Source organism: Eptesicus fuscus, chromosome 21 (genome assembly GCF_027574615.1).
Source record: "Eptesicus fuscus isolate TK198812 chromosome 21, DD_ASM_mEF_20220401, whole genome shotgun sequence".
Classification (NCBI taxonomy): Eukaryota; Metazoa; Chordata; class Mammalia; order Chiroptera; family Vespertilionidae; genus Eptesicus; species Eptesicus fuscus.
In genome coordinates, this window is record NC_072493.1 from 49,562,640 (window position 1) to 49,576,803 (window position 14,164).

At 50.1% G+C, this 14,164-nt stretch overlaps 1 protein-coding gene across 1 annotated transcript; it reads left to right on the plus strand.

Moving 5' to 3' along the window:
* Positions 1-1,875: 1,875 nt before the first annotated feature.
* LOC114229833 (zinc finger protein 501-like) lies at positions 1,876-3,993 on the plus strand. The gene is made up of 2 exons (XM_054710100.1): positions 1,876-1,978; positions 2,374-3,993. The coding sequence occupies exons 1-2, from the start codon at positions 1,876-1,878 to the stop codon at positions 3,756-3,758; spliced, it is 1,488 nt and encodes a 495-aa protein (XP_054566075.1). The 3' UTR covers positions 3,759-3,993.
* Positions 3,994-14,164: the final 10,171 nt, after the last annotated feature.

The following is a 14,164-nucleotide window of genomic DNA, read 5'->3' on the forward strand; positions in this document are numbered from 1 at the left end:
GTTATCATGAAGAAAAATTACTTTGCTGTTTCTTCTGGCCCATTCTGGTCCTTTTACGATCAAAGCTTGGTTCCAATTGATTATTTGTTGTCGGTAGCAATCAGTATTAACGGTTTCACCTGGTTTTAGAAGCTCATAATACACCACACCATCCTGATCCCACCAAACGCAGAGCGTTGTCTTCTTTCCGAAGCGATTTGGCCTTGCAGTCGATGTTGATGGTTGACCTGGATCAACCCATGATTATGTGCATTTGGGATTCTCAAAATAAATCCACTTTTCATCACCAGTCACAATTCGATGCAAAAAAGATTTTCTTTTCTGCCGTTGAAGCAACATTTTACTGATGACTTTTAGGTTTTTCATTTGTCTTTCATTCAGAGGTGGCACCCGTTTTCCTTCCTTTAAAATCTTCCCCATTGCTTGTAAACGATCGGAAGTTGTTTGCTGAGCAACGTTTGATCTTTCTGCAAGTTGTTTTTGAGTTTGACACGCATCTTCATCCAGTAATGCTTGTCATTGTTGGTCTTCACACTTTTTCCATTGACCTGGATGTTCTTTCTCTTTCACATCGAAATCATCATTTTTAAAGCGTTTAAAACAGCATTCACAAGTATCTTGAGATGGAGCATGTTCACCATAAGCTTCCTGAGGTATATGATAACTTTCCGCAGCATTTTTCTTCAAAATAATGCATTAAAACTTCCCGCTAATGCTCATTTTTTGGCATGAAATTCGACATTTTTTAAGAGTAAAAATATCTTCGATGTTAACACCTTCAGAAAATTTGACATATGAAGTTTTGAAGCTTGTTGTCAATACAACAAAATAGCATACATATCAAATCGCATATATATCAACATATGTGTAACTCCATCTATTGAAAAAAATCCGCGTTATTAACCGGTACACCTGGTATATGCAGCAGGTAGTGTAAAGTGATGGCCTCGGCACCTTGGGACTGGGGTTGTAAGGGTGTAGTGTGATGTCATGTTTTTAGTGTCTTTGAGAACAATCTTGTGGACTACAAGGGCATTGCCTGACAAGACCAGTATCAAATCACTCACATTCTCTTTATGGCCAGCATCACCCTATGTTCTTGACACCCACTGTATTGACAAGAGGTAGTGTGGCCTCCATGTGAGGCCCAGAGCTCAGGTATGTTCTCTCTGCTCAGCTGCCTTTATTGTTGTGGGAACACAAAATATCAGTAGAAATATGAGAAGCAAGTGACGTTCATGGGACCAAGGCCTGCTATCTTCTCTGATGTGCAGAGTAGAGGAGGCAGATGGGTGTGGAGGGTGGGAGTATGACAGACTTGGAATCTTAGGAGGGAATTTGATCATGGGCTGTGTTGTCCCCATTGCGACAGGATATGGACTTTGAGGACGTGGCCATCGCCTTCTCCCAGGAGGAGTGGGGGCTCCTTGGTGAGGCTCAGAGACTTCTGTACTGCGACGTGATGCTGGAAGTGTTTACACTTGTGACATCTGTAGGTAAGCCCGTCTCATTCTCCCAGTGTCCTGAGGTGATGTCCTCTGTTTATTCCTCTGATGTAGCTTTCACTCTTCCACAGCCAGACCATGGGCTCTGCTCATTCCCCCACCGTCCTGTCACATGTGCTGTGGCTGCCGGGGCGAGCTCTGTGGAGAGCCCTGAGCCAAGGACTCCAGGAACATCCCTGACACCCGTTGCCTCAGGAGGGGTCCGGGGTTCAGGAGTTTCACAGTGAGCTTACTGGGTCCCAGCCTGTAGTTTCTCTTCCTGGGAGGCTAACTATGTCCACATACAGGGCTTCCACTTCTCCCGCCTTCCTGTAGCTAAAGGCTCTTTGTGTCGGCCTGTGCCAGGCTATGGTCTTTGCCGCCATGAACCATGGGCTGGTACTCTGAGACCTCCTCAGCTTGTAAAATTCATCACCTGTTCCTCTGCACTGCTGCCTCGGAGGTATTCCTCAGCGTGGACCTGCACACGTGTTGTGAGGTGCACATACATGCCTATGCAGTCCTTGAAACCAGCTACTCCTTTATTGAATTTTACTTGGAATAAGGCCTGGCGAACCTCCTGCACAGCTTGCCCCGTCACCAGCAAACAAGCCCTACTGAGCGCTGTCAGAGAAGACTGAGCTGGAGATCCTGTTTCTCTGCCATGAGGTGCTTGCCATGTGAGTGCCATATTTCTGCTGAGGCCTTCCCTGTTTTGTGACCTTCAGTGGCCCAGAACTTCACAGCAGCCTCTTATTAATCCTACCTGCACCTCTTTTATTTTCAGACAATTGCACGGGACCCATGTATTATGTGCAAAACACTTTCGAATGGGATCTCCCCATGTTACCACAACCAACATTCATTTACTCAGCATTTCTCTTTTCAGGTTGTGGGCATAAAACAGATGAAGAGGAGGCCTGTTCGGAGCAGAGCTTATCTGTACAAGGGGAGTCACAGGTCAGGACTTCTAAGAAAGCTCCAGCAACCCAGAGGACCCATCTCTGTGGGAGGTGTTTCTCTGTGTTCAAAGATATTCTGCACCTGACTGAGTCACAGGCAGCAGACTTTGAGCAGAAAGCATGTGTGAGAGACTTCTGTTTCGGTGCAAACCCTCCCCATCAACAGAGGGAAGCCAGTGGAGAGAAGCCCTGGAAAGGAGCTGTGGACAGGGCCTCGTTTGTGACCAACTTCAGCTTCTCCTTATCAGGGCTGCCTTCAACCAGTAGGGAGGTTGGGGGAGACTTCCCAGCCATCTCAGAGCTTCTCCAGCACCAGGCCCCTCTCACCACTGAGGAACCACACAGTGGCAGTGAGATTTCAGAGGAATTTCTCAATAGAAAAAGGAATCACCAATGGGATGAATGTGAAAAAGCTGCCAGCCACAACCAGAAAGTTGTTCCTCAGAGTGTCTGCTCTGGAGAAGGGAATTATGAGTGTAACAAATGTGGGAAAGTTTTTAAACGCGTCTCTTACTTCATTCGGCATAGGAGAGTTCACACTGGAGAAAAGCCCTTTGAGTGTACCGATTGTGGGAAGGCCTTCAATCAAAGGTCTTACTTTACTAGACACCTCAGAGTTCACAGTGGAGAAACGCCCTACGAATGTAGTGATTGTGGGAAGTCATTTAGACAGATCTCTACCCTCAGTCGACACTATAGAATTCACACTGGAGAAAAGCCTTTTGAATGTGGTGATTGTGGAAAGTCATTTAGACAAAGCTCTACCCTCATTCGACACAAGACGGTTCACACCGGTGAGAAACCTTTTGAGTGTAGTGACTGTGGGAAGTCATTCGGGCATAGCAGCTCACTTACTCAGCACCAGAGAGTTCACACCGGTGAGAAACCTTATCAGTGTGGTGAATGTGGGAAGTCATTCAGGTTCTTATCTACTCTCACACATCACCAGAGAGTCCACAGTGGAGTCAAGCTCCACGAGTGTACTGATTGTGGGAAGTTTTTTAGAGAAAGTTTTTCCCTTATTCGACACCACAGAGTTCACACTGGAGAAAAGCCTTATGAGTGCAGTGATTGTGGGAAGTCGTTTAGACAAAGCTCTACCCTTATTCAACACCAGAGAGTTCACACTGGAGAAAAGCCTTATCAGTGTGTTGACTGTGGGAAGTCATTCGGGCATAGCAGTTCACTTACTCAACACCAGAGAGTTCACACCGGTGAGAAACCTTTTGAGTGTAGTGAATGTGGGAAGTCATTCAGGCACTTAACGGCATTCACACATCACCAGGGAGTTCACACTGGAGAAAAGCCATGAGTGTACTGATTGTGGGAAGTCCTTCAGGCAAAGGTGTACCCTCACTCAGCACAAGAGAGTGGAAAACCTTTTGAATGTAGGGATTGTGGGAAATCTTTCCATCTAACCTCTGCCCTCATTCGACACCACAGAGTTCACTCTGGAGAAAAACCTTAAATGTGCAGGGGATGTTTTATCTTCCCCATTCCCCAGGCAGCTGGCCCCCTGCAAGGACACTGAAGGAGAGACTGACCCATTTACCTGAATATAATCCCATTTTATTTATTTATTTATTAAATATATTTTTATTGATTTTTAGAGGGAGAGGAGAGAGAGAGAGAAAACTAGAAACATCAATGATGAGAGAGAATCATTGATTGGCTGCCTCCTGTACACCTACCAACTGGGGATCGAGCCTGCAAGCAGGGCACCCTGGCATGTGCCCTGACTGGAATTGAGCCAGCGACTTTTTGTTTCCTGGGTCAATATTCAACGGCTGAGCCTCGCCCACTGGGCTATAATCTCCTTTTAAAGGAACATACACTCTTGCTAGATTCCTCAGAAGCTTGAGGTACAAGGGAGGCTTGAAGGAGCTGCATTGCACTTGCCGATGTGCCGAGACCTTCTACCTGATTGGTGTCACTGCGAAGTCTTTGTGGCTGAAGTGACCTCCCCACCACCTGGCTCACCTGAACAGTGTGCATCAGTCACCACCCCTGGTGCTCAGGGAAAGGAATTCTGTGTTCTCACCTTCTGCATACGTGAATTATGAAGACTCTGAGCTCCTGGCAGGATCTTCATTCCTTTCTCTCTGACTGGGAAATGCACCTGACCTGGATTCGTCCAGAGCCCCATCCTCAGCTAAGAAGAGCTGCCTCTCTCAGGAATGTTGTGGGTCTTGCACTTAGTTGTGATGAATTGTTTCAGGTTCTACTTCACCAGCCTGCAAACCGCTTGCTCTGGTTTACGATGTTTTTGTAACGGCGTTTTTGCTTCTGCACCTTTAGTTCTGGTGGTCCTAGTCGCCGCCTGGGATGATTTGCAAGCACAGGTGTGATCTGTCATGTGGAGTCACCAGATACTGTCGGGATCCCGAGCTCTGTGCTTCAGAAGGGACAGCAGAATGGCAGAAAAGCTGTTTGTCCGATATCGACTTCGTTCGCATTACTGCCCCAGGCCTGGAATAAAGACCGTGTGACTTTGTGGTTCTGTTTTGCAGGTTTGATCCCCCGTAGCACATTGTGGCTGGTGCAGGAGACACCCAGCCATTGTGTTTCTCTGTCGCCCCCCTCCCTTCCACACACTCTCTAAAAACAAAAAAGGACCATCTGCCTTGCTTCGCTGAGGTGGGGCTCTGCCTCCACAGCCCACCTTCCCTCACTCTCTCCTGCCTTTGCCCGAGATGTTCCCCCTGCAGCTGGCCACGCTGTGTCCTGCCAGGAGCTGGCAGAGAGGACCCCCAGGCAGGCCCCTGGGAGGGATTGGGGTTCTGTGTCCGCCTGAGAGGAGCTGGCCAGGGCTCTGCTGTCTCCATCCAGAGGTCTCTCCGGCCTGCTCTCCCCGTCCCCAGGCACCTGGCCCGCTGCAACTGAATCTACTGTGTCTGGGAGAAGCCCCCTGATGCTTTGGGCCCCAAATAGTTCACCTCAGGAAAGTCCTGCGTGTGGCCAGCCCACACTCACACCTGAGGCCCACTGGTGTTGTTTGAGTCTCTGTTTTTGAATTTTGGGGGTTTTCCATGCACCCCCCCCCACCCCCCCTGCAGTCCTGGAGGTCGCAGCGCAGCTCCAGGAAAAGGAGCTGTGCGTTTTCACTGGTGAGAACATTCTGCACTACATGCGTTTCCAGACGGTGAGGCTCGGTCTCCACCTGCTTCCACGTTGGGGGAAAGGGGTGCGTTGTGGTTGGTGTTCCCACCTCCCTGTGTTTGGCTTGTGGAGAGGAAACCCTGCTTCTGAAATGAGGTGATAGTCCTGGAATCTGGGGGACAACATATTGCTGGGGGGTGTGGTTGAGGGAGTAGAGAGGTTGGGGAACTGTTAGAAATAAGGTGAACCCCCCAAGTCAGGGGTTGTGGTAGAATACAAAACACTCGGGAGCCGGGCAGCAAGGCAACCATAGTTACTTCTACATAGAAGGGTGCACACACATGGTCTGGAAGCGGCACTCATGTAATACATACTGTGAACAGGGAACACACTTCATCTAGTCCACAGAAGCACAGCAAAGGCCTCCTCTTCAGAGTGCCCTTGGACCTCACCCATAATCCAGGCACCAGGCTGAGAGCCACAGTCATGCTCTCGCGGTCTTGGGCAGCAATGCAAAATCAGCCCATATTGGACACAGTGACTTTCTGCCATCATGCTCTCCCTGCCACGGCACAAAATGTTTGGATCTGTTCACCTCTCCATGCTGCCAGATCACAGCGGTGCTTTCAAATCATCTCGGACAGTAAATAGAACCAACAAAACTAAACGTTCGAAAGCAAACTGCCTTTATTTTTTTAATATCACAGTTTTTAAAAAATATGTATTTATTGATTTTACAGAGGAAGGGAGAAGGAGATAGAGAAACAACAATGATGAGAATCATTGATCGGCTGCCTCCTGCATGCCCCCTACAGGGGATCAAGCCCGAAACCCAGGCATGTGCCCTTGGCCGGAATCGAACCCGTGACCCTTCAGTCCTGGGGACCTAGGAAGGAGCCACGTCCCTGCCTTCCTCAGTTCCCTTGGCCCACTCTCTCCCCACACCCCGCCTGGTAGCAGCCAGGAGAGCGCCCGGCTCAGACCCCACGACAGGTCTGCTACCTGGCACCTGCTGGCCCTTCCACCCCATAAAACACATTGTGTTGGGTTCAGAGGGAAGAAGGGGGACCTTCCGCCCCATAAAACACATGGTGTTGGTTTCAGAGGGAAGAGGGGACCTTCCGCCCCATAAAACACATTGTGTTGGTTTCAGAGGGAAGAGGGGACCTTCCGCCCCATAAAACACATGGTGTTGGTTTCAGAGGGAAGAGGGGACCTTCCGCCCCATAAAACACATGGTGTTGGGTTCAGAGGGAAGAGGGGACCTTCCGCCCCATAAAACACATTGTGTTGGTTTCAGAGGGAAGAGGGGACCTTCCGCCCCATAAAACACATGGTGTTGGTTTCAGAGGGAAGAGGGGACCTTCCGCCCCATAAAACACATGGTGTTGGGTTCAGAGGGAAGAGGGGACCTTCCGCCCCATAAAACACATTGTGTTGGTTTCAGAGGGAAGAGGGGACCTTCCGCCCCATAAAACACATGGTGTTGGTATCAGAGGGAAGAGGGGACCTTCCGCCCCATAAAACACATGGTGTTGGTTTCAGAGGGAAGAGGGGACCTTCCGCCCCATAAAACACATGGTGTTGGGTTCAGAGGGAAGAGCGGGGAGAGAGAACCACCGGGGACGGGAGAGGGTCCCTGGTCAGCGGCCTCCCGCCAGGGTCCCTGGTCCGCCGCCCACTGGACACTGAGCCTGCGGTCCGTGCTCGCGCCTGACCCGCGATGCAACCTGGTCTCCCGGGTCCTAGGTCGGTGTCAACCACTGAGCCGCCCAGCTGAGCTTTATTATAGTTTTTAAATAGAACGTAATGTGTACTTTTCCTTGTAGAAGGTGTTACAGATGTCCCCCATCTCCCCCGTGTGTATGTGCTTTGGGGGATCTCTCCCAGTCCCCCCTCCCCCGGGAGGTCTGTCCGTCTGTCCCAGGGAACCAGGCCCCTGGTCCCAGCTCCTCCTTCCCCAGCGCCACTGGCAGCGCCACACCTTTACTCACCAAGGTCACGGCCTGGATGGACTGCGCGGGAAAACTACATCACCCAGAAGGCAATGCGCCTGCTTCCGTAGAGGTCAACGCGTTTTTGATTCCTGTGCATCCGGTTAGGGCGGGACTTCCGGTATTCTGGCGGCCGTTTTGGTTTCCGTTAACGAACCAGCAGGGTTCAGCGCGCCGGTTGGGCGTTGGTCGCGCGAAGCTGGAGCCGTGGGAGGCCGCGTCCCGCCGGGCAGGGCTGTCTGAGGCGGACTGACCCCCAACCGGCGGGACTGGGGTCCCCGTACCCCCCGCCTCCTCTCCGCGGACAGAGCTCCCTCAGCGTCACCCCCTCGGCCCTCCCGCCTCGGGGCCGGCGCCGCTCAGCCCCGCAGCCCAGGCCGCAGCGCCCAGAGCAGTGAGTGCCCGTGGGGGGCGCAGGGGGAGGGGGGGGCGACGGGCTGCGGTGCCGCCGGGGAGGCCGTGGGGGCTGAGCCGGGAGGGGGAGAGCCAGGCCTGTGTGTGTCTAAAGGCGACAGAGAGGAGGAGCGGCGGCTCCGGGAGGAGGGTCCCTTCCTCCTCAGGGGACGGGCTGGGGGCTGTGAACAAAGAGGGACATGGAGCCCCGAGGGATGCGGGCATCACCCGGCCCGGGGCTGGGCCAGGGCCCTGAGCAGCCTGAGCCCTGGGTCCTGGCGGTGGGTGCCGGGCCCTCCACAGACCTTCAGTTCCACAGGTTCCTGCAGGTGCAGAGCCGCTCAGGGGGCTGGTCTGTGGGGCTGATGTCAGGGCCTCACACTATGGTGGCCTCTGAGGTTGTGGGGTCCTGGGACCGTCCAACCATTATTCTCGGGGACCTAGGACCTTGTGTCCTTGAAGGGACACCAAGCCCGCAATCCTAAGCCCAGGTCAAGGGTCGTGAATGGCACCTGATTGTGGCATCCAGTGGAATTGTGGTGTTGGAGAGTGGGAACTTTTGAGCATACTGAGGCCGTGATCTGTGCCCCCGATAGAGTTGTCAGTGCTGACACCAGGCCAGGCCTTGAGATTGGGACTCATGGCCCCTTCCCAGCACGTAGCCTTCTTTCACAGAACACTGTCAGCTTTCTGGAGAACAGGATGACCCTGTGAATAACATGATCGTCATTGGCATGATCCTGACGTTGCTTGGGAAAAACTGTTTTATCTTGGGTTACTTGTTCTGCAAAAACCGGATGTGGTTAATGTGCTTAAAAGCGGTCCTACACAAAGGGTCGCTGCTGCTCTCTGGTCTCCCTGCACGGAGAATGGCAGAGCATTCACCCGGCTAGTCACTCGCCCGGCCGGCCGGCTAATAAATGCTCCCTAAATTTTATTGTATTTTTATTTATTTTTTTAAAAGATATTTTATTGATTTTTTACAGAGAGGAAAGGAGAGGGATAGAGATTTAGAAACATCAGTGAGAGAGAAGAAACATTGATCAGCTGCCTCCCTGCACGCCCCCTACTGGGGATGTGCCCGAAACCAAGGTACATGCCCTTGACCGGAATCGAACCTGGAACCCTTCATTCCGCAGGCCAATGCTCTATCTACTGAGCCAAACCAGTTAGGGCTGCTCCCTAAATTTTAATTTGGTCTGGGCTCCAGTGGTCTTTCACTCGCATCTGCTCCACATCAGTGGGTGATAGGGCCTTCCATGCATGGGTTCCAGAATGTGCCAAGGCTTGAAGTGAAGACTAAGCTGCTTCAGGGCCCGGCAGGTGTCCATTGTTTAAAAATAGGAACTGGAAAGTGGGACAGGAGTCAAGTCCAGAGCAGCTTTGTGACAACTTGGGTTTCTGTTCTGCTGGTGGAGGGGTCATTGGGGTAATTGGAGCAGAACAGCAGGTGATGTGTCCCAGGTCTCATTAGACTCCGGTGACTGCAGCATGATGCACAGTACGGGTGTGAGGACGGGGGTAGGAAGACTACAATGGAAGCTGCTGTGATGGCCTTGGTGAGTGTGATGGTGACGGGAGCACAGTGGTGGTTGTGGATGTGGAAGAAGCAGTTGCATTAGGGATCAGTGTTTTAGGTGTGGCCACCTGGGTTTTGTAATTTTGAGTATTGGAGAGAGAGGTAAGAATCAGAGATGATGTAAAGCTTTGGATTTAGTACCTGCTGGTATGAAAGCACCATCAGCTGACATGGAGAAATTCATAGTGGGAAAATCAGTGTTCATCAGGAATATAAAATCTTTTATTTTTTCTTATTAGGGTATGAGATATTTCAGAGACCAATTCATGACCATCTGGAACTCTGAGGAGTAGTTCAAGATGAAGACTACTTAAAAAAATAGTAAACAGGCCCTGACCGGTTTGGCTCAGTGGATAGAGCATCGGCCTGCGGACTTAAGGGTGCCAGGTTCGATTTCGGTCAAGGGCATGTACCTTGGTTGCGGGCACATTCCCAGTAGGAGGTGTATGCAGGAGGCAGCTGATGGATGTTTCTCTCTCATCGATGATTCTAACTCTCTCTCCCTCTCCCTTCCTCTCTGTAAAAAAATCAGTAAAATATGTATTTTTTAAAAATAGTAAAGAGTGCCGAAACCGGTTTGGCTCAGTGGATAGAGCGTCGGCCTGCGGACTTAAGGGTGCCAGGTTCGATTCTGGTCAAGGGCATGTACATTGGTTGCGGGCACATCCCCAGTGGGGGTTGTGCAGGAGGCAGCTGGTCGATGTTTCTCTCTCATCGATGTTTCTAGCTCTCTATCCCTCTCCCTTCCTCTCTGTGGAAAATCAATAAAATATATTTTTAAAAAAATAGTAAAGAGTATGGACCAGGGAGGAGTTGTAGATCACCTTTTTATTTTATTGTATTTTATTGGAGGTAGAAGAGTAATTAAAAAAAGGAGAGACTGTGGCTGGTGCATATTTACTTCTTAAACACTCACCAGGATTTCTTGTGACCCTTTGTGTGGCCTGGTGTGTTGCATCCAGTTTGGTTGACTTGCTTATGGGCCTGAGTGGGCATCTGGGAGACTCACTGGGCATGGGGTAGAGGGCCATAGGCAGTGGGAGCTGAGGACTGAGGGCTGTGAGTGGAGAAGGGACATCAAGTGCAGCAGCAGTAGAGGTGGGCTCTGGGTAACTGAGTTGATGTGGTTCTCAGTAGGCGAGGTTAAAGGTAAAAACAATTTGTGAGGGAGGCCTTCATAGCAGAACTGAAGGCTCTGTGTTGGGTGTGGGCAATCAGAGTCAGGTTAGTATGTGATACTGTTTGAACTTGCCATGCATTCTCTGGAACACACATGCTGAGTAATGACTGAGACCAAGGAGATGTCCATGGGAGCTGGGGCTGCGGGAGTGCAGGTGTGAGGGAGGGTGTGGGAGAAGGAGTGATGTGCTCTTGGAGAGGGAGTGTGAATTCATGGCCACAGATTTCTGATATTGACAAAGAGGGAATGAAGATTGAGTCCATTCCTGGTGATAACTGGATGATACAACATGGGGAATTTTAGGGTAATTCCTGAAAAGACGGGTGTTGTGGCGCTACATGCCAGGTCCAGAGTTGAGGTGTCATATAGGTGCACACCTGCCTGTTGTTGTTGGGCTGATGCAGTGATCAATAGGAATGGGATAGCATACATCAGTGTCCCCTGGGCTTGAAAATCTGTACTCCCTTGGGGAAGGGGGAAGGGTAAGAGAGAAATACATTACAGAGGAGGTGAGTTAAAATGTTGAAAAGAAGGTGATTAGATAACAATCCCTACTCTTCATGGCGGATATGTGTTGTGTTTGAAGCTGTGACTCTGGGAATGAAGCTGTGTGAGAGAAGTGTGGTGCAAAGACTTACGTGCAGCAGGCAGCATAAAGTGATGGCCTCAGCACCCTAGGATTGGAATCGAAAGAGTGACGAGTGATGCCTGTTTTTTGGGGTCTTGGAGGGAGAATGTGTTGCACAACAAGGATATTTCCCACTAGACGAGTGCCAAATCGCTCACATCTCTCTTTATGGCCAACATTTATCTGTCCCCCATGTTGGTGACCCTAAATGTGAGACCCTGAGGTCAGGTATAATCAATCTGGGAATTTGGTGTATTGTTCTGGGAAGACACAGTATCAGTAGGAATATGAGGAGAGAGTGACTCTTGTGGATGCAAGGCCTGCTATTTTCTGTGATGTGGGGAGTGGACGGAGCAGATGGACATGGAGAGTGGGAAGTATGATGAAAGTAAAGCCTAGGAGAGAAGGCGATCATGGACTGAACTGTGCCCATTACCACAGGATATGAACTTTGAGGACGTGGCCATTGCCTTCTCCCAGGAGGAGTGGGGACTCCTTGATGAGGCTCAGAGACTTCTGTACTGCGATGTGATGCTGGAAGTGTTTGCACTGGTCTCATCTGTGGGTAAGAGCTTCACATTGTCCCAGTGTCCTGAGGTGATGTCCGTTTTTCCTTTATTCTCAAAACACAGCTTTCTCTCTCCCACAGCCAGACCCCGGGTTCTGCTCATTTCTGCCCCTGTCTTGTCAAATGCACTGTGGCTGCCAGAGCTGAGCTGTGTGGAGAGCCCTGACCAGTGGACTCCAGGAACATCCCTGACACCCTTTGCCTCCAAAAGGGCAGAGAGTGTCTGGGAACCGGGAGTCTCACAGGCAGCTTAATGGGTCCCATCCTACTCTTCCTCTCGCTGGGAGGGTGACAATATCCATCCACATTTATTCCCTTCTTCCCCTTCCTGTAGGGAAAGGTGCTTTATGACAGCCTGTGCCAGGTTATGTTCTTCACCTACATGAATCATGGGCTATTGCTGTAAGACCCTTCTTCAGTTGTTTGTAGTATTACCTTAGCTGAGGACTATTGTGGGCCAAATTGCTCTGGGCCAGAGCTGGCTGCTCTCCTTTGTCTTTAATTAATACTTGGAATATTTAGGGTTTATGCATTAGTAGAGTAGATCAGGGAGAAACCTGGTTTCCTCATAGAGTAAACATGCAACATGGTCTCAGAGGAGGTCTGGCCATGCTGAGTGACAGCTGGGGGAAGGTGTGACATAATGGTGGTGGTCAGATGGTACCAGGAACCAGCTAATTTCCAACAGAGTTTAGGGGCAGGTGCCTTGGCCACACCCCATTTCTAGCTTCTCTTTCCCATACTTGACACGTTGCGGACTTGCATTTCATCTGTGACTTCTTGGAGTTTGGCTACCTTCACCTTTTTGCATCACCTGTCCCTCTGCACTGTTCCCTGTGCAGTATCCTCCTACATGGACCTGCACATGTGTTAGGAGGTGCACATACACACTTAAGTAGTCTTGGAACACCTGCTACTCGTTTATTGAATTTTACTTGGAATAAGACATAACCAACCTTATGTACAGCTTGCCCTTGTCATCAGCAGACCAGCCCTGCTGAGCACTGTTATCAGAAGACTGAGTTGGAGATGCTTCTTCTGTTCCACGTGGTCCTTGCCATGTGTGTATCATGTTTCTCGTGAGGTCTTCCCTGTTTTGTGACCTTCAGAGGCCCAGTTCTTCACAGCAGATTCTTATTAATCTTTCTTGCACATCTCTTACTTTCAGTAAATTGCATAGAACCCATGTATTATGTGCAAAACACTTTAGCAATGGGACTTCCCCTGTCCCCACAAACAGTTCCTCCTCCATTCTTTCTTTTCAGGTTGTGGGCATAAAACATATGATGAGGAGGTCTGTCCTGAGCAGAGCTTATCTGTACAAGGAGTGTCACAGGTCAGGGCTTCTATGACAGCTTCAGCAACCCGGAGGACTCATCTGTGTAAGTTGTGTGTCTCAGAGTTCAAAGGTATTCTGCACCTGACTGAGTCACGAGCAGCAGACTTTGAGCAGAAAGCCTTCTTCAGTGACGCATGTGTGAGAGACTTCTGTTTCAGTGCAAACCCTTCTCATCAGCAGAGGGAAGCCAGTGGAGAGAAGCCCTGGAAAGGAGCTGTGGACAGGGCCTCGTTTGTGACCAACTTCAGCTTCTCCTTATCAGGGCTGCCTTCAACCAGTAGGGAGGTTGGGGGAGACTTCCCAGCCATCTCAGAGCTTCTCCAGCACCAGGCCCCTCTCACCACTGAGGAGCCACACAGTGGCAGGGAGATTTCACAGGAATATCTTGGTCGGAAAAGTCCTCATCATACTTGTAACTGTGAAAAATTTGGCAGCCACAACCAGAAAGTTGTTCAGCATCAGGGTGCCTGCTCTGGAGAAGTGAAATATGGGTGTGACAAATGTGGGAAAGTTTTTAGAGGAAGCTTTAACCTCATTCGACCTGGAAGAAGTCACACTGGAGAAAAGCCCACTGAGTGTGCAGATTGTGGCAAGTCCTTTGGACAAAGGTCCAACCTCATTTCACAACACAGAGTTCGCACTGGAGAAAAGCCATATGAGGTAGTGATTGTGGAAAGTCCTTCAGGCGAAGCTCTCACCTCACTGAACACCAACGTGTTCACACTGGAGAAAAACCCTATGAGTGTACTGATTGTGGGAAATCTTTTAGGAGCACTAATTCTCTCCTTAACCACAAGAGAGTTCACACTGGAGAAAAACCCTATGAGTGTGCTGATTGTCGGAAGTCCTTCAGGAGAAGCTGTTACCTCTCTGAACACAAGAGAATTCACACTGGTGTAAAACCTTTTGAATGTGGTGATTGTGGGAAGTTCTTTGGA